The sequence below is a fragment of the Octopus bimaculoides genome, chromosome 28 (assembly GCF_046866305.1).
Source record: "Octopus bimaculoides isolate indiv1 chromosome 28, ASM4686630v1, whole genome shotgun sequence".
NCBI classification, from domain to species: domain Eukaryota; kingdom Metazoa; phylum Mollusca; class Cephalopoda; order Octopoda; family Octopodidae; genus Octopus; species Octopus bimaculoides.
This window is the reverse complement of record NC_142955.1, coordinates 16539926-16560682: the sequence shown is the minus strand read 5'-3', so window position 1 is coordinate 16560682 and position 20757 is coordinate 16539926. Positions and strand designations below refer to the sequence as shown.

The following is a 20757-nucleotide window of genomic DNA, read 5'->3' as shown; positions in this document are numbered from 1 at the left end:
ATTAGTTTGTTTTGCTGAACCACTAGGTTATGGGGACATAAATGTACCAACATTTGCTAAGTGATGGTATGGTGGTGGGGACAAACAAAGGCACACATATAAGAGCAGAAACATTTGCCGGCAACCGCTCTTAAAAAACGATTTAATTCTTTATATATACTGTTCAGTATTTACGTGTTGAAACAATATATCTTTCTACTTACTCTACAATATATTTCAACGCTTCAAAAACAAACCTATGTTCATTTACATATAAGGTGATATACAGAGAAGATACTTGGCAATCCCAACAGCGATAGTCAAGTGTCTTGTCTTTAGTAAGGTACCTATCTCTATACCTCTCTTATACTCTAAACTCTCACTTGGCTCTATGCCACTTCCTTCAAATCCACTCAGTACACTTCATAAAGTGATTGGCATGAGGAAGGGCAACTAGCCATAGAAGCCAAACCAAAGCCAGACATTAGGAGCGGGAGCAGCTCTTGTCAAACCGTCCAACCCATGCCAGAATGGAAGACGATATATAAATATGAAAGATGTGTAAAGCATGTCTGTTGATGCACCAATCATTCTATCATCCATGATGTCTACTTTTTCTCTCACTACATGTTTACTATGTGCTGTAAATCATTTGAAGCATATTTCATGAGAAAATGTTGATTTTCCTGAGAGTTATGAGGTAACATTGTCGGTGGAGAGAGGTGTCTATTTGTACAGGTATTCCTATATCAGTGTGTGAAATTATTAAAGTACATATTATTAACGATAAAAATTTTCACAACGACCTCCGAGTAAAACCTATGGCTACGGTTCACCTGTACTGAGCATCTCTGACTTTCCCTCACTCCCACTCCGTTTGTTGCTTAAGTTTTGTCTGCCGGCATGAGCGATTTGAAATACGTTGCAATTTATTAAAGGAAGTCAAGGTTTGAATGAACTTTCAAATACGAAAGACAAAAAGAACAACGGGTAAATTTTCAGATTAACACCGGCACGATTTTCACAAGGGTATTAGGGTTTAAGGGTCAGGGTTAGAGTTAAGGTTAGGGACGGAATTCCCTAACCCTGACCCTAGTGAAAATCGTGCGGGTGTTAATCTGAAAGTTTACCGAACAAAGAAGTAGAGATGCTATTATGGAAAGAGAGTGGAATATCTGTTGGATAATTTAGAAAACCATTTATGAGACAAATGCAAAAAATAAAGAAAGTGATTCCAGCTCGTGTCGAATGATTTGAAAGTATAAAACTTGTTAACTGAAACAAATTAGACAGCTTCAAAAGCTAAAATTACTCACAGAAAAAGATATATATATTTATAAACAAAGTTACGTAGCGCATTATAGAACGGGTGATGAAATGCTACTGGCTTTAGGAAAAGAAAGTACAAGTGGATCGGTTATTTAGGATTTTACTAAACGTCCCCTACTTACATTCATTTAGTGCAGCCGTCCTTCAGTTTTTGGAAGTCATCTAAAACAACTCGGAAGGTTGGGCCTGAAACCAGGCCTTTCGCGATACATTTAAAGTCAGGAGCTCCCCCCGTACACATTGATATAATATCCGAAGCGTAGTCATTTCGAGTTGAAAATTATATTCTAACCAAACTTTTATTTTTGAGTGGATTTTTAGTTTCGTCACCGCTTATATTCAAACGTGGGAAAAAGTATCATCGACACCGTCCACTGTGTTTGTTTGTCTAATTTTTTTATTTAAATCTAATTATATTATTCGTAGTAATTATTTCATGTTAAGATGAACGTTGCTGTTTGCGGTTAAGACAGGGCGACGAACAAGTTTGATATTTAATCACCTTTGAAATTAAATATTTCATTTGACCACAGGTTTGCATCGTTAATTAGTTGTTCCCTGTTTTACAGGACATGGGGAAATGGCTTTTAATCAAAAACAAATCGATCAACGAACTTTCTTCAGCTTTCTTCAGCTTTCTTCACTTTTCATTTGGACTTTATAGCAAACATTCTACTGGGTGAGTAGAAAATATATCTACATTACATATGTAATCTTCCATACATGTAAACGGAGGTCTGTGATATCTAAGACAACAAATTGAACCATAATAGATTAACTCTCAGACATTTGTCAGCTTTTCAGAATTGCTCAAGAAATAATATGGAGAACGTTGATCATTTGAACACTTCTAACACAATTGTTTTGAATGATACAGATACAGTTAGAGAGACAGACGGAGATGAGGAAACTGTCAATGGTGAAGTATTTACTAAAGAAAGATCGTTACAGGGAAATATCGCTGAATATAAATGTGATGTTTGTAGGAAGACATTCTCTTCTGAACACGAAGTCTTTAAACACGAAGAAGTACACAATAGTGAAAAACCGTATAATTGTGAAATATGTGGAAAATATTTTGTCGCAAACGATGTCTTAACAAAACACAAACGGATACACACTGGCGCAAGACTGTTTCATTGTGAGACATGTGGAAAATCGTTTATTAGCAATTCTCACCTTGCAGTACACACACGTAGTCACACCGGAAAAAAACCATTCAAGTGTGAAATATGTACGAAATCATTTGTCTGTAAAAGTGTACTAAAAATTCACAAAAGAATCCACACTGGAGGAAAATTATTTCATTGTGAAATATGTCAGAAATATTTTCTATCTAACAGTGATTTAAACAGACATAAAAGAATACATAGCGGAGAGAAACCCTTCAGCTGTGAGATATGTGGAAAATCATTTATTAACAATTCTGATCTTGTTCTACACACACGTCGTCACACTGGGGAGAAACCATTCAAGTGTGAAATATGTGCAAAATCATTTATCTGTAAAAGTGAGCTAACAGTTCACAAAAGAGTCCACACTGGAGAAAATCTATTCCACTGTGAAATATGTGGAAAATCATTTATCTGTAAAAGTGAGCTAACAGTTCACAAAAGAATCCACACTGGAGAGAAACCGTTCAGTTGTGAAATATGTCAGAAAAATTTTCTCTCTAGCAGTAATTTAAACAACCATAAAAAGATACATGCCGGAGAGAAACCCTTCAGCTGTGAGATATGTGGGAAATCTTTTATTAAGAATTTTGAACTTGCAGTACATACACGTCGTCACACTGGGGAAAAACCATTCAAGTGTGAAATATGTGGAAAATATTTTGTCTCCAATAGTGCTTTAAACACACATAAACGAAAACATATGGGAGAGAAATCACAGCATTGTGAAGTGTGTGGAAAAAGTTTCAGTCAAACTTCTAGTCTTGCAGTTCACAAGCGCAGCCACACAGGAGAAAAACGTTTCCATTGCAAATTGTGTGGGAAATCTTACACTACAAATTGTAATCTTGTTATTCACTTACGTAGTCACACTGGAGAAAAACCTTACCATTGTGAAATATGTGGTAAATCATTCCCTGCTAATTCTTATCTTGTAGTTCACAAACGAACTCACACTGGAGAGAAGCCTTTCCATTGTGAATTATGTGGTAAATCATTTGCCAGTAACAGCCTCTTAAATAAACACAAATTAAATCACTCTGGAAGAAAACTGCTTCTCTGTGAAATATGTGGGAAATCTTTCACTCAAAATTCTACTTTTGTCATACATAAACGAAGTCACGCAGGAGAAAAACCTTATCGTTGTGAAATATGTGGGACATTCTTTGCCTATAATACTGAGTTAATAAGACACACAAGAATACACACAGGAGAGAAACCATTTGACTGTCAAATATGTGGGAAATGTTTTACTTGTAGCAGTGACTTAATTAGACACAAAAGAATGCATACTGGAGAAAAACCTTTTCACTGTGAAATATGTGGAAAATCTTTTACTCAGAATCCGCATCTTGTAATTCACAAACGTCGTCACACTGGAGAAAAGCCTTACCCTTGTGAAATATGTGGGACATCGTTTGTGTCTAACAGTGACTTAACAATTCACAAAAGGATACACACAGGAGAGAAACCATTTGGCTGTGAAATATGTGGGAAATCTTTTGTTTGTAGCAGTGAATTAACAGGACATAAAAGAATTCATACAGGAGAAAAACCTTTCCGCTGTGAAATATGTGGGAAATCTTTTGTTTGTAGCAGTAAATTAATTAGACATAAAAGAATACATACAGGAGAAAAACCTTTCCGCTGTGAAATATGTGGGAAATCTTTTGCAACTAGCAGTAACTTAACACAACACAAAAGGATTCACAGAGGAAGGAAATCTTTTAATTGTAAAATATGATAAATCCTTTTCTGTGGAGAACATTCTAACTTGGGGAAAAATGATGGAAATCATTCTCATTTCTTATCTATACATATATATGTTTCTTTCTGTTTGCATCTTACAAGTTCTTTGCTCAGTCTGGGATAATAATATAAAACACTTGTCCAAGATATCTCATAGTGGAACTAAAACTGAAATCAACATGATATGGTTTAGAAAAATGTCTAAATTCTGTAATGGTGTTGATGTTGAAATATCAAACCAACACCTGCAGAGATATTTGTCTAAAGTGAAACCTTTTCACTTTACCTCGTCTATCACTTATTTTTAATTAAAACTACAAGAAATTTTAAATAAAAATATATTGTTTACATTCATTAGACTATCGTAAAAGAAACAATATTCTTCAATAGTGAAATCATAAACAAGCAAGAACATTCCATCTAAAAAGCCAACTATCCTTTTCTTTGTGTCAATACTTAAGATCCAGCAAAAAATGAAATCACTGAGAAATTTATGCAAAACTTCATCATTGAAATTTGTGATGAAATATTTTTTTGTCAATTTAAATATTTTGTTAAAAAATGTTATGAATTTGGAAATTAAAATCCTTTCATTTTAATATTTGTTGCATTATATTTTCTGGTCAGTTGATGGAATTTCTTAAAAAATTGATTCTTGATTGAAAACGTTCTTTTATTAAACGACATGAAACCACCTTTGCACTGCCAACTCCCTTATAATCAGGGTCTGAATTATTCCCCTTCCACTTGCCCTTCCAATCCAAGCTGCAGGTTTGTGCTTTCCAATCTTCATTTCTACTCACTGTTCTTTTATTTTTGTCTCAGTCTGTGGCCATGCTGGAGCACCACCTTTAAGGGTTTCTTTTTCCTAAGTTGAAGAAATTCACCCCAGGACTTATAATTTGTAAGCCTCATATTTACTCTATTAGTTTGTTTTGCTGAACCACTAGGTTATGGGGACATAAATGTACCAACATTTGCTAAGTGATGGTATGGTGGTGGGGACAAACAAAGGCACACATATAAGAGCAGAAACATTTGCCGGCAACCGCTCTTAAAAAACGATTTAATTCTTTATATATACTGTTCAGTATTTACGTGTTGAAACAATATATCTTTCTACTTACTCTACAATATATTTCAACGCTTCAAAAACAAACCTATGTTCATTTACATATAAGGTGATATACAGAGAAGATACTTGGCAATCCCAACAGCGATAGTCAAGTGTCTTGTCTTTAGTAAAGCACCTATCTCTATACCTCTCTTATACTCTAAACTCTCACTTGGCTCTATGCCACTTCCTTCAAATCCACTCAGTACACTTCATAAAGTGATTGGCATGAGGAAGGGCAACTAGCCATAGAAGCCAAACCAAAGCCAGACATTAGGAGCGGGAGCAGCTCTTGTCAAACCGTCCAACCCATGCCAGCATGGAAGACGATATATAAATATGAAAGATGTGTAAAGCATGTCTGTTGATGCACCAATCATTCTATCATCCATGATGTCTACTTTTTCTCTCACTACATGTTTACTATGTGCTGTAAATCATTTGAAGCATATTTCATGAGAAAATGTTGATTTTCCTGAGAGTTATGAGGTAACATTGTCGGTGGAGAGAGGTGTCTATTTGTACAGGTATTCCTATATCAGTGTGTGAAATTATTAAAGTACATATTATTAACGATAAAAATTTTCACAACGACCTCCGAGTAAAACCTATGGCTACGGTTCACCTGTACTGAGCATCTCTGACTTTCCCTCACTCCCACTCCGTTTGTTGCTTAAGTTTTGTCTGCCGGCATGAGCGATTTGAAATACGTTGCAATTTATTAAAGGAAGTCAAGGTTTGAATGAACTTTCAAATACGAAAGACAAAAAGAACAACGGGTAAATTTTCAGATTAACACCGGCACGATTTTCACAAGGGTATTAGGGTTTAAGGGTCAGGGTTAGAGTTAAGGTTAGGGACGGAATTCCCTAACCATGACCCTAGTGAAAATCGTGCGGGTGTTAATCTGAAAGTTTACCGAACAAAGAAGTAGAGATGCTATTATGGAAAGAGAGTGGAATATCTGTTGGATAATTTAGAAAACCATTTATGAGACAAATGCAAAAAATAAAGAAAGTGATTCCAGCTCGTGTCGAATGATTTGAAAGTATAAAACTTGTTAACTGAAACAAATTAGACAGCTTCAAAAGCTAAAATTACTCACAGAAAAAGATATATATATTTATAAACAAAGTTACGTAGCGCATTATAGAACGGGTGATGAAATGCTACTGGCTTTAGGAAAAGAAAGTACAAGTGGATCGGTTATTTAGGATTTTACTAAACGTCCCCTACTTACATTCATTTAGTGCAGCCGTCCTTCAGTTTTTGGAAGTCATCTAAAACAACTCGGAAGGTTGGGCCTGAAACCAGGCCTTTCGCGATACATTTAAAGTCAGGAGCTCCCCCCGTACACATTGATATAATATCCGAAGCGTAGTCATTTCGAGTTGAAAATTATATTCTAACCAAACTTTTATTTTTGAGTGGATTTTTAGTTTCGTCACCGCTTATATTCAAACGTGGGAAAAAGTATCATCGACACCGTCCACTGTGTTTGTTTGTCTAATTTTTTTATTTAAATCTAATTATATTATTCGTAGTAATTATTTCATGTTAAGATGAACGTTGCTGTTTGCGGATAAGACAGGGCGACGAACAAGTTTGATATTTAATCACCTTTGAAATTAAATATTTCATTTGACCACAGGTTTGCATCTTTAATTAGTTGTTCCCTGTTTTACAGGACAGGGGAAATAGCTTTTAATCAAAAACAAATCGATCAAAGAACTTTCTTCAGCTTTCTTCAGCTTTCTTCACTTTTCATTTGGACTTTATAGCAAACATTCTACTGGGTGAGTAGAAAATATATCTACATTACATATGTAATCTTCCATACATGTAAACGGAGGTCTGTGATATCTAAGACAACAAATTGAACCATAATAGATTAACTCTCAGACATTTGTCAGCTTTTCAGAATTGCTCAAGAAATAATATGGAGAACGTTGATCATTTGAACACTTCTAACACAATTGTTTTGAATGATACAGATACAGTTAGAGAGACAGACGGAGATGAGGAAACTGTCAATGGTGAAGTATTTACTAAAGAAAGATCGTTACAGGGAAATATCGCTGAATATAAATGTGATGTTTGTAGGAAGACATTCTCTTCTGAACACGAAGTCTTTAAACACAAAGAAGTACACAATAGTGAAAAACCGTATAATTGTGAAATATGTGGAAAATATTTTGTCGCAAACGATGTCTTAACAAAACACAAACGGATACACACTGGCGCAAGACTGTTTCATTGTGAGACATGTGGAAAATCGTTTATTAGCAATTCTCACCTTGCAGTACACACACGTAGTCACACCGGAAAAAACCCATTCAAGTGTGAAATATGTACGAAATCATTTGTCTGTAAAAGTGTACTAAAAATTCACAAAAGAATCCACACTGGAGGAAAATTATTTCATTGTGAAATATGTCAGAAATATTTTCTATCTAACAGTGATTTAAACAGACATAAAAGAATACATAGCGGAGAGAAACCCTTCAGCTGTGAGATATGTGGAAAATCATTTATTAACAATTCTGATCTTGTTCTACACACACGTCGTCACACTGGGGAGAAACCATTCAAGTGTGAAATATGTGCAAAATCATTTATCTGTAAAAGTGAGCTAACAGTTCACAAAAGAGTCCACACTGGAGAAAACCTATTCCACTGTGAAATATGTGGAAAATCATTTATCTGTAAAAGTGAGCTAACAGTTCACAAAAGAATCCACACTGGAGAGAAACCGTTCAGTTGTGAAATATGTCAGAAAAATTTTCTCTCTAGCAGTAATTTAAACAACCATAAAAAGATACATGCCGGAGAGAAACCCTTCAGCTGTGAGATATGTGGGAAATCTTTTATTAAGAATTTTGAACTTGCAGTACATACACGTCGTCACACTGGGGAAAAACCATTCAAGTGTGAAATATGTGGAAAATATTTTGTCTCCAATAGTGCTTTAAACACACATAAACGAAAACATATGGGAGAGAAATCACAGCATTGTGAAGTGTGTGGAAAAAGTTTCAGTCAAACTTCTAGTCTTGCAGTTCACAAGCGCAGCCACACAGGAGAAAAACCTTTCCATTGCAAATTGTGTGGGAAATCTTACACTACAAATTGTAATCTTGTTATTCACTTACGTAGTCACACTGGAGAAAAACCTTACCATTGTGAAATATGTGGTAAATCATTCCCTGCTAATTCTTATCTTGTAGTTCACAAACGAACTCACACTGGAGAGAAGCCTTTCCATTGTGAATTATGTGGTAAATCATTTGCCAGTAACAGCCTCTTAAATAAACACAAATTAAATCACTCTGGAAGAAAACTGCTTCTCTGTGAAATATGTGGGAAATCTTTCACTCAAAATTCTACTTTTGTCATACATAAACGAAGTCACGCAGGAGAAAAACCTTATCGTTGTGAAATATGTGGGACATTCTTTGCCTATAATACTGAGTTAATAAGACACACAAGAATACACACAGGAGAGAAACCATTTGACTGTCAAATATGTGGGAAATGTTTTACTTGTAGCAGTGACTTAATTAGACACAAAAGAATGCATACTGGAGAAAAACCTTTTCACTGTGAAATATGTGGAAAATCTTTTACTCAGAATCCGCATCTTGTAATTCACAAACGTCGTCACACTGGAGAAAAGCCTTACCCTTGTGAAATATGTGGGACATCGTTTGTGTCTAACAGTGACTTAACAATTCACAAAAGGATACACACAGGAGAGAAACCATTTGGCTGTGAAATATGTGGGAAATCTTTTGTTTGTAGCAGTGAATTAACAGGACATAAAAGAATTCATACAGGAGAAAAACCTTTCCGCTGTGAAATATGTGGGAAATCTTTTGTTTGTAGCAGTAAATTAATTAGACATAAAAGAATACATACAGGAGAAAAACCTTTCCGCTGTGAAATATGTGGGAAATCTTTTGCAACTAGCAGTAACTTAACACAACACAAAAGGATTCACAGAGGAAGGAAATCTTTTAATTGTAAAATATGATAAATCCTTTTCTGTGGAGAACATTCTAACTTGGGGAAAAATGATGGAAATCATTCTCATTTCTTATCTATACATATATATGTTTCTTTCTGTTTGCATCTTACAAGTTCTTTGCTCAGTCTGGGATAATAATATAAAACACTTGTCCAAGATATCTCATAGTGGAACTAAAACTGAAATCAACATGATATGGTTTAGAAAAATGTCTAAATTCTGTAATGGTGTTGATGTTGAAATATCAAACCAACACCTGCAGAGATATTTGTCTAAAGTGAAACCTTTTCACTTTACCTCGTCTATCACTTATTTTTAATTAAAACTACAAGAAATTTTAAATAAAAATATATTGTTTACATTCATTAGACTATCGTAAAAGAAACAATATTCTTCAATAGTGAAATCATAAACAAGCAAGAACATTCCATCTAAAAAGCCAACTATCCTTTTCTTTGTGTCAATACTTAAGATCCAGCAAAAAATGAAATCACTGAGAAATTTATGCAAAACTTCATCATTGAAATTTGTGATGAAATATTTTTTTGTCAATCTAAATATTTTGTTAAAAAATGTTATGAATTTGGAAATTAAAATCCTTTCATTTTAATATTTGTTGCATTATATTTTCTGGTCAGTTGATGGAATTTCTTAAAAAATTGATTCTTGATTGAAAACGTTCTTTTATTAAACGACATGAAACCACCTTTGCACTGCCAACTCCCTTATAATCAGGGTCTGAATTATTCCCCTTCCACTTGCCCTTCCAATCCAAGCTGCAGGTTTGTGCTTTCCAATCTTCATTTCTACTCACTGTTCTTTTATTTTTGTCTCAGTCTGTGGCCATGCTGGAGCACCACCTTTAAGGGTTTCTTTTTCCTAAGTTGAAGAAATTCACCCCAGGACTTATAATTTGTAAGCCTCATATTTACTCTATTAGTTTGTTTTGCTGAACCACTAGGTTATGGGGACATAAATGTACCAACATTTGCTAAGTGATGGTATGGTGGTGGGGACAAACAAAGGCACACATATAAGAGCAGAAACATTTCCTGGCAACCGCTCTTAAAAAACGATTTAATTCTTTATATATACTGTTCAGTATTTACGTGTTGAAACAATATATCTTTCTACTTACTCTACAATATATTTCAACGCTTCAAAAACAAACCTATGTTCATTTACATATAAGGTGATATACAGAGAAGATACTTGGCAATCCCAACAGCGATAGTCAAGTGTCTTGTCTTTAGTAAGGTACCTATCTCTATACCTCTCTTATACTCTAAACTCTCACTTGGCTCTATGCCACTTCCTTCAAATCCACTCAGTACACTTCATAAAGTGATTGGCATGAGGAAGGGCAACTAGCCATAGAAGCCAAACCAAAGCCAGACATTAGGAGCGGGAGCAGCTCTTGTCAAACCGTCCAACCCATGCCAGCATGGAAGACGATATATAAATATGAAAGATGTGTAAAGCATGTCTGTTGATGCACCAATCATTCTATCATCCATGATGTCTACTTTTTCTCTCACTACATGTTTACTATGTGCTGTAAATCATTTGAAGCATATTTCATGAGAAAATGTTGATTTTCCTGAGAGTTATGAGGTAACATTGTCGGTGGAGAGAGGTGTCTATTTGTACAGGTATTCCTATATCAGTGTGTGAAATTATTAAAGTACATATTATTAACGATAAAAATTTTCACAACGACCTCCGAGTAAAACCTATGGCTACGGTTCACCTGTACTGAGCATCTCTGACTTTCCCTCACTCCCACTCCGTTTGTTGCTTAAGTTTTGTCTGCCGGCATGAGCGATTTGAAATACGTTGCAATTTATTAAAGGAAGTCAAGGTTTGAATGAACTTTCAAATACGAAAGACAAAAAGAACAACGGGTAAATTTTCAGATTAACACCGGCACGATTTTCACAAGGGTATTAGGGTTTAAGGGTCAGGGTTAGAGTTAAGGTTAGGGACGGAATTCCCTAACCATGACCCTAGTGAAAATCGTGCGGGTGTTAATCTGAAAGTTTACCGAACAAAGAAGTAGAGATGCTATTATGGAAAGAGAGTGGAATATCTGTTGGATAATTTAGAAAACCATTTATGAGACAAATGCAAAAAATAAAGAAAGTGATTCCAGCTCGTGTCGAATGATTTGAAAGTATAAAACTTGTTAACTGAAACAAATTAGACAGCTTCAAAAGCTAAAATTACTCACAGAAAAAGATATATATATTTATAAACAAAGTTACGTAGCGCATTATAGAACGGGTGATGAAATGCTACTGGCTTTAGGAAAAGAAAGTACAAGTGGATCGGTTATTTAGGATTTTACTAAACGTCCCCTACTTACATTCATTTAGTGCAGCCGTCCTTCAGTTTTTGGAAGTCATCTAAAACAACTCGGAAGGTTGGGCCTGAAACCAGGCCTTTCGCGATACATTTAAAGTCAGGAGCTCCCCCCGTACACATTGATATAATATCCGAAGCGTAGTCATTTCGAGTTGAAAATTATATTCTAACCAAACTTTTATTTTTGAGTGGATTTTTAGTTTCGTCACCGCTTATATTCAAACGTGGGAAAAAGTATCATCGACACCGTCCACTGTGTTTGTTTGTCTAATTTTTTTATTTAAATCTAATTATATTATTCGTAGTAATTATTTCATGTTAAGATGAACGTTGCTGTTTGCGGATAAGACAGGGCGACGAACAAGTTTGATATTTAATCACCTTTGAAATTAAATATTTCATTTGACCACAGGTTTGCATCGTTAATTAGTTGTTCCCTGTTTTACAGGACATGGGGAAATGGCTTTTAATCAAAAACAAATCGATCAACGAACTTTCTTCAGCTTTCTTCACTTTTCATTTGGACTTTATAGCAAACATTCTACTGGGTGAGTAGAAAATATATCTACATTACATATGTAATCTTCCATACATGTAAACGGAGGTCTGTGATATCTAAGACAACAAATTGAACCATAATAGATTAACTCTCAGACATTTGTCAGCTTTTCAGAATTGCTCAAGAAATAATATGGAGAACGTTGATCATTTGAACACTTCTAACACAATTGTTTTGAATGATACAGATACAGTTAGAGAGACAGACGGAGATGAGGAAACTGTCAATGGTGAAGTATTTACTAAAGAAAGATCGTTACAGGGAAATATCGCTGAATATAAATGTGATGTTTGTAGGAAGACATTCTCTTCTGAACACGAAGTCTTTAAACACAAAGAAGTACACAATAGTGAAAAACCGTATAATTGTGAAATATGTGGAAAATATTTTGTCGCAAACGATGTCTTAACAAAACACAAACGGATACACACTGGCGCAAGACTGTTTCATTGTGAGACATGTGGAAAATCGTTTATTAGCAATTCTCACCTTGCAGTACACACACGTAGTCACACCGGAAAAAACCCATTCAAGTGTGAAATATGTACGAAATCATTTGTCTGTAAAAGTGTACTAAAAATTCACAAAAGAATCCACACTGGAGGAAAATTATTTCATTGTGAAATATGTCAGAAATATTTTCTATCTAACAGTGATTTAAACAGACATAAAAGAATACATAGCGGAGAGAAACCCTTCAGCTGTGAGATATGTGGAAAATCATTTATTAACAATTCTGATCTTGTTCTACACACACGTCGTCACACTGGGGAGAAACCATTCAAGTGTGAAATATGTGCAAAATCATTTATCTGTAAAAGTGAGCTAACAGTTCACAAAAGAGTCCACACTGGAGAAAATCTATTCCACTGTGAAATATGTGGAAAATCATTTATCTGTAAAAGTGAGCTAACAGTTCACAAAAGAATCCACACTGGAGAGAAACCGTTCAGTTGTGAAATATGTCAGAAAAATTTTCTCTCTAGCAGTAATTTAAACAACCATAAAAAGATACATGCCGGAGAGAAACCCTTCAGCTGTGAGATATGTGGGAAATCTTTTATTAAGAATTTTGAACTTGCAGTACATACACGTCGTCACACTGGGGAAAAACCATTCAAGTGTGAAATATGTGGAAAATATTTTGTCTCCAATAGTGCTTTAAACACACATAAACGAAAACATATGGGAGAGAAATCACAGCATTGTGAAGTGTGTGGAAAAAGTTTCAGTCAAACTTCTAGTCTTGCAGTTCACAAGCGCAGCCACACAGGAGAAAAACCTTTCCATTGCAAATTGTGTGGGAAATCTTACACTACAAATTGTAATCTTGTTATTCACTTACGTAGTCACACTGGAGAAAAACCTTACCATTGTGAAATATGTGGTAAATCATTCCCTGCTAATTCTTATCTTGTAGTTCACAAACAAACTCACACTGGAGAGAAGCCTTTCCATTGTGAAATATGTGGTAAATCATTTGCCAGTAACAGCCTCTTAAATAAACACAAATTAAATCACTCTGGAAGAAAACTGCTTCTCTGTGAAATATGTGGGAAATCTTTCACTCAAAATTCTACTTTTGTCATACATAAACGAAGTCACGCAGGAGAAAAACCTTATCGTTGTGAAATATGTGGGACATTCTTTGCCTATAATACTGAGTTAATAAGACACACAAGAATACACACAGGAGAGAAACCATTTGACTGTCAAATATGTGGGAAATGTTTTACTTGTAGCAGTGACTTAATTAGACACAAAAGAATGCATACTGGAGAAAAACCTTTTCACTGTGAAATATGTGGAAAATCTTTTACTCAGAATCCGCATCTTGTAATTCACAAACGTCGTCACACTGGAGAAAAGCCTTACCCTTGTGAAATATGTGGGACATCGTTTGTGTCTAACAGTGACTTAACAATTCACAAAAGGATACACACAGGAGAGAAACCATTTGGCTGTGAAATATGTGGGAAATCTTTTGTTTGTAGCAGTGAATTAACAGGACATAAAAGAATTCATACAGGAGAAAAACCTTTCCGCTGTGAAATATGTGGGAAATCTTTTGTTTGTAGCAGTGAATTAATTAGACATAAAAGAATACATACAGGAGAAAAACCTTTCCGCTGTGAAATATGTGGGAAATCTTTTGCAACTAGTTGTAACTTAACACGACACAAAAGGATTCACAGAGGAAGGAAATCTTTTAATTGTAAAATATGATAAATCCTTTTCTGTGGAGAACATTCTAACTTGGGGAAAAATGATGGAAATCATTCTCATTTCTTATCTATACATATATATGTTTCTTTCTATTTGCATCTTACAAGTTCTTTGCTCAGTCTGGGATAATAATATAAAACATTTGTCCGAGATATTTCATAGTGGAACTAAAACTGAAATCAACATGATATGGTTTAGAAAAATGTCTAAATTCTGTAATGGTGTTGATGTTGAAATATCAAACCAACACCTGCAGAGATATTTGTCTAAAGTGAAACCTTTTCACTTTACCTCGTCTATCACTTATTTTTAATTAAAACTACAAGAAATTTTAAATAAAAATATATTGTTTACATTCGTTAGAGTATCATAAAACTACAAATTATTGAATGATAAAATCATAAACAAGCAAGAACATTCCATCTAAAAAGCCAACTATCCTTTTCTTTGTGTCAATACTTAAGATCCAGCAAAAAATGAAATCACTGAGAAATTTATGCAAAACTTCATCATTGAAATTTGTGATGAAATATTTTTTTGTCAATTTAAATATTTTGTTAAAAAATGTTATGAATTTGGAAATTAAAATCCTTTCATTTTAATATTTGTTGCATTATATTTTCTGGTCAGTTGATGGAATTTCTTAAAAAATTGATTCTTGATTGAAAACGTTCTTTTATTAAACGACATGAAACCACCTTTGCACTGCCAACTCCCTTATAATCAGGGTCTGAATTATTCCCCTTCCACTTGCCCTTCCAATCCAAGCTGCAGGTTTGTGCTTTCCAATCTTCATTTCTACTCACTGTTCTTTTATTTTTGTCTCAGTCTGTGGCCATGCTGGAGCACCACCTTTAAGGGTTTCTTTTTCCTAAGTTGAAGAAATTCACCCCAGGACTTATAATTTGTAAGCCTCATATTTACTCTATTAGTTTGTTTTGCTGAACCACTAGGTTATGGGGACATAAATGTACCAACATTTGCTAAGTGATGGTATGGTGGTGGGGACAAACAAAGGCACACATATAAGAGCAGAAACATTTGCCGGCAACCGCTCTTAAAAAACGATTTAATTCTTTATATATACTGTTCAGTATTTACGTGTTGAAACAATATATCTTTCTACTTACTCTACAATATATTTCAACGCTTCAAAAACAAACCTATGTTCATTTACATATAAGGTGATATACAGAGAAGATACTTGGCAATCCCAACAGCGATAGTCAAGTGTCTTGTCTTTAGTAAAGCACCTATCTCTATACCTCTCTTATACTCTAAACTCTCACTTGGCTCTATGCCACTTCCTTCAAATCCACTCAGTACACTTCATAAAGTGATTGGCATGAGGAAGGGCAACTAGCCATAGAAGCCAAACCAAAGCCAGACATTAGGAGCGGGAGCAGCTCTTGTCAAACCGTCCAACCCATGCCAGCATGGAAGACGATATATAAATATGAAAGATGTGTAAAGCATGTCTGTTGATGCACCAATCATTCTATCATCCATGAAGTCTACTTTTTCTCTCACTACATGTTTACTATGTGCTGTAAATCATTTGAAGCATATTTCATGAGAAAATGTTGATTTTCCTGAGAGTTATGAGGTAACATTGTCGGTGGAGAGAGGTGTCTATTTGTACAGGTATTCCTATATCAGTGTGTGAAATTATTAAAGTACATATTATTAACGATAAAAATTTTCACAACGACCTCCGAGTAAAACCTATGGCTACGGTTCACCTGTACTGAGCATCTCTGACTTTCCCTCACTCCCACTCCGTTTGTTGCTTAAGTTTTGTCTGCCGGCATGAGCGATGTGAAATACATTGCATTTTATTAAACGAAAGTCAAGGTTTGAATGAACTTTCAAATACGAAAGACAAAAAGAACAACTGGTAAATTTTCAGATTAACACCGGCACGATTTTCACTAGGGTGTTAAGGTGTTAGGGTTAGGGACGGAATTCCCTAACCCTCACCCTAGTGAAAATCGTGCGGGTGTTAATCTGAAAGTTTACCGAACAAAGAATTAGAGATGCTATTATGGAAAGAGAGTGGAATATCTGTTGGATAATTTAGAAAACCATTTATGAGACAAATGCAAAAAATAAAGAAAGTGATTCCAGCTCGTGTCGAATGATTTGAAAGTATAAAACTTGTTAACTGAAACAAATTAGACAGCTTCAAAAGCTAAAATTACTCACAGAAAAAGATATATATATTTATAAACAAAGTTACGTAGCGCATTATAGAACGGGTGATGAAATGCTACTGGCTTTAGGAAAAGAAAGTACAAGTGGATCGGTTATTTAGGATTTTACTAAACGTCCCCTACTTACATTCATTTAGTGCAGCCGTCCTTCAGTTTTTGGAAGTCATCTAAAACAACTCGGAAGGTTGGGCCTGAAACCAGGCCTTTCGCGATACATTTAAAGTCAGGAGCTCCCCCCGTACACATTGATATAATATCCGAAGCGTAGTCATTTCGAGTTGAAAATTATATTCTAACCAAACTTTTATTTTTGAGTGGATTTTTAGTTTCGTCACCGCTTATATTCAAACGTGGGAAAAAGTATCATCGACACCGTCCACTGTGTTTGTTTGTCTAATTTTTTTATTTAAATCTAATTATATTATTCGTAGTAATTATTTCATGTTAAGATGAACGTTGCTGTTTGCGGATAAGACAGGGCGACGAACAAGTTTGATATTTAATCACCTTTGAAATTAAATATTTCATTTGACCACAGGTTTGCATCGTTAATTAGTTGTTCCCTGTTTTACAGGACATGGGGAAATGGCTTTTAATCAAAAACAAATCGATCAACGAACTTTCTTCAGCTTTCTTCACTTTTCATTTGGACTTTATAGCAAACATTCTACTGGGTGAGTAGAAAATATATCTACATTACATATGTAATCTTCCATACATGTAAACGGAGGTCTGTGATATCTAAGACAACAAATTGAACCATAATAGATTAACTCTCAGACATTTGTCAGCTTTTCAGAATTGCTCAAGAAATAATATGGAGAACGTTGATCATTTGAACACTTCTAACACAATTGTTTTGAATGATACAGATACAGTTAGAGAGACAGACGGAGATGAGGAAACTGTCAATGGTGAAGTATTTACTAAAGAAAGATCGTTACAGGGAAATATCGCTGAATATAAATGTGATGTTTGTAGGAAGACATTCTCTTCTGAACACGAAGTCTTTAAACACAAAGAAGTACACAATAGTGAAAAACCGTATAATTGTGAAATATGTGGAAAATATTTTGTCGCAAATGATGTCTTAACAAAACACAAACGGATACACACTGGCGCAAGACTGTTTCATTGTGAGACATGTGGAAAATCGTTTATTAGCAATTCTCACCTTGCAGTACACACACGTAGTCACACCGGAAAAAAACCATTCAAGTGTGAAATATGTACGAAATCATTTGTCTGTAAAAGTGTACTAAAAATTCACAAAAGAATCCACACTGGAGGAAAATTATTTCATTGTGAAATATGTCAGAAATATTTTCTATCTAACAGTGATTTAAACAGACATAAAAGAATACATAGCGGAGAGAAACCCTTCAGCTGTGAGATATGTGGAAAATCATTTATTAACAATTCTGATCTTGTTCTACACACACGTCGTCACACTGGGGAGAAACCATTCAAGTGTGAAATATGTGCAAAATCATTTATCTGTAAAAGTGAGCTAACATTTCACAAAAAAATTCACACTGGAGAAAACCTATTCCACTGTGAAATATGTCCAAAATATTTTCGCTTTAACAGTGATTTAAACAGACATTTAAGAACACATACTGGAGAAAAACCATTCCACTGTGAAACATGTGGGAAAGCCTTTGTTGATAACAGTGGCTTAACAAAACACAAGAGAATCCACACTGGAGAAAAAAGCTATGATTGTGAGATATGTGGAAATTATTTTTTCTGTAATAGTGCTTTAAAGAAACATAAACGAACACATACAGGAGAGAAACCACACCATTGTGATATCTGTGGTAAATCTTTCTCTGTTAATTTCAGTTTGGTTCGTCACAAACTTAGTCATACTGGAGAAAATATTTATCGCTTTGAAATAGATGGAAAATCATTTGCTGATAAACCATGTCTTGTTAAACACCAGCATGGTCACACTGGAAAAAATCCCTATCATTGTGAAGTATGTGAGAAATCATTCTCCGACAATTCTCTTCTTGTTCTTCACAAACAAAGTCACACTGGAGAGAAACCTTTCCATCATGAAATATTTGGAAAACGATTCGTTGATAACAGCCCCTTAAATGCAAACAAATTAAATGACTCCGGACGAAAACTGCTTCGCTGTGAAATATGTGGGAAATGTTTCACTCAAAATTCGACTCTTGTCAGACATAAACAGAGTCACACTGGTGAAAAACCTTATCGTTGTGAAATATGTGGGGCATTGTTTGCCTATAATGGTAACTTAACAAAACACAAAAGAATACACACAGGAGAGAAACCATTTGGCTGTGAAATATGTGGGAAATCTTTTGTTTGTGGCAGTGACTTAACAAGACATGAAAGAATGCATACTGGAGAGAAACCTTTCCATTGTGAAATATGCGGACAATCTTTTTCTCAGAATTCCCATCTCATATGTCACAAACAGGGCCATACTGGAGAAAAGCCTTTCCTTTGTGAAATATGTGGAAAATCTTTTTTTCAGAGTTATCATCTTGTAATTCACAAACGTGTCCACACAAGAGAAAAGCTTTTCCACTGTGAAATATGTGGGACATCGTTTTTGTCTAACAGTACCTTAACAAAACACCAAAAAAAACATACAGGAGAGAAACCATTTGGCTGTCAAATATGCGGGAAGTCTTTTAATTATAGCAGTAGTTTAACGAAGCATAAAAGAATACATACAGGAGAAAAACCTTTCCGCTGTGAAATATGTGGGAAATCTTTTGCAACTAGCAGTAACTTAACACAACACAAAAGGATTCACAAAGGAAGGAAACCTTTTAATTCTAGAATAAGATAAATCCTTTTATGTGGAGAACATTCTAACTTGGGGAAAAATGATGGAAATCATTCTCATTTCTTATCTATACATATATATGTTTCTTTCTGTTTGCATCTTACAAGTTCTTTGCTCAGTCTGGTATAATAATATAAAACACTCGTCCAAGATATCTCATAGTGGAACTAAAACTGAAATCAACATGATATGGTTTAGAAAAATGTCTAAATTCTGTAATGGTGTTGATGTTGAAATATCAAACCAACACCTGCAGAGATATTCGTCTAAGTGAAACCTTTTCACTTTACCTCGTCTATCACTAAAACCACAGAAAATTCAAAGTCATTTTAAATAAAATTATATTGTTTACATTCATTAGAGTATCATAAAACTACAAATTATTCAATGATAAAATCATAAACAAGCAAGAACATTCCATCTAAAAAGCGAACTTTCCTTTTCTTTGTGTCAATACTTAAGATTCAGCAAAAAAAGAAATCACTGAGAAATTTATGCAAAACTTCATCGTTGAAATTTGTGATGAAATATTTTTTTGTCAATCTAAATATTTTGTTAAAATTGTTATGAATTTGGAAATTAAAATCCTTTCATTTTAATATTTGTTGCATTATATTTTCTGGTCAGTTGATATAATTTTTTTAAAAATTGATTATTGAGTGAAAACGTTCGTTTATTAAACAACATGGACCCTTGGTGAAATTACAGCGACTAGGATGCATAATTGCATACCGTGTGTTGTTTGCTGCAACTGAAAGATATGTTGGTCATTGCTATATATGCTGTATGAAACTTTTTTAATAAAAGGTTTTGGATGTGAATAAATCTCTACTCCCCTCTTATACTAGCTGACGTGCTCGGTAATTCCCGGGAAAGTGGGGCTTTTCCGTTGGTTCCATTCTTATAATTGTTTCACTAATCCAATAACAGCTATACAAAGTATGTAGCCCTTAAAACGGTTTTTGTGCATTTACAGAGAATAGCGAACTATCTTACACAGGGTCTTGTTTTAAGGAATTCCCAACAAGTTACGAATACCCAAATTGTGAAGTCAGTTATGTAATAACATGAAATTAGTTACCTGATAGTAAGAATTCAAATAAAGTAGCCCTGAAAAGGTCTTTAATACGTTCGTGGAGTATATAGAACTTAGCAGGAAATGTTAATAAGGTATGCATACTAATGTTGTGAAGCATGT

At 34.6% G+C, this 20757-nt stretch overlaps 5 protein-coding genes across 5 annotated transcripts in view; 4 read left to right on the top strand and 1 right to left on the bottom strand.

Moving 5' to 3' along the window:
• LOC106878731 (uncharacterized) overlaps nucleotides 1–1565 on the bottom strand; it is a 39560-nt gene extending 37995 nt beyond the window's left edge. The window contains exon 1 of the mRNA XM_089344478.1: nucleotides 1431–1565. The gene's annotated coding sequence lies outside the window, so the exon portion shown is untranslated. The remainder of the gene's footprint in view (nucleotides 1–1430) is intronic.
• A 213-nt stretch (nucleotides 1566–1778) lies between these two features.
• On the top strand, nucleotides 1779–4828 carry LOC149130672 (uncharacterized). Its single transcript, XM_089344394.1, has one exon. The coding sequence runs from the start codon at nucleotides 2131–2133 to the stop codon at nucleotides 4222–4224; it is 2094 nt and encodes a 697-aa protein (XP_089200520.1). The 5' UTR covers nucleotides 1779–2130; the 3' UTR covers nucleotides 4225–4828.
• Nucleotides 4829–4963: 135 nt separating this feature from the next.
• On the top strand, nucleotides 4964–9980 carry LOC149130671 (uncharacterized). The gene has a single exon (XM_089344392.1). The coding sequence runs from the start codon at nucleotides 7283–7285 to the stop codon at nucleotides 9374–9376; it is 2094 nt and encodes a 697-aa protein (XP_089200518.1). The 5' UTR covers nucleotides 4964–7282; the 3' UTR covers nucleotides 9377–9980.
• A 2445-nt stretch (nucleotides 9981–12425) lies between these two features.
• LOC149130670 (uncharacterized) lies at nucleotides 12426–15121 on the top strand. The gene has a single exon (XM_089344393.1). The coding sequence runs from the start codon at nucleotides 12426–12428 to the stop codon at nucleotides 14517–14519; it is 2094 nt and encodes a 697-aa protein (XP_089200519.1). The 3' UTR covers nucleotides 14520–15121.
• A 135-nt stretch (nucleotides 15122–15256) lies between these two features.
• On the top strand, nucleotides 15257–20158 carry LOC106878726 (uncharacterized). The gene has a single exon (XM_089344396.1). It carries the CDS (start codon nucleotides 17550–17552, stop codon nucleotides 19560–19562), a length of 2013 nt encoding a protein of 670 aa, XP_089200522.1. The 5' UTR covers nucleotides 15257–17549; the 3' UTR covers nucleotides 19563–20158.
• Nucleotides 20159–20757: the final 599 nt, after the last annotated feature.

What these genes read in the sequence shown, in the direction of transcription:
- LOC149130672 (XM_089344394.1), top strand. Translation starts at nt 2,131, where the DNA reads ATGGAGAACGTTGATCATTTGAACACTTCTAACACAATTGTTTTGAAT.
- LOC106878726 (XM_089344396.1), top strand. Translation starts at nt 17,550, where the DNA reads ATGGAGAACGTTGATCATTTGAACACTTCTAACACAATTGTTTTGAAT.
- LOC149130671 (XM_089344392.1), top strand. Translation starts at nt 7,283, where the DNA reads ATGGAGAACGTTGATCATTTGAACACTTCTAACACAATTGTTTTGAAT.
- LOC149130670 (XM_089344393.1), top strand. Translation starts at nt 12,426, where the DNA reads ATGGAGAACGTTGATCATTTGAACACTTCTAACACAATTGTTTTGAAT.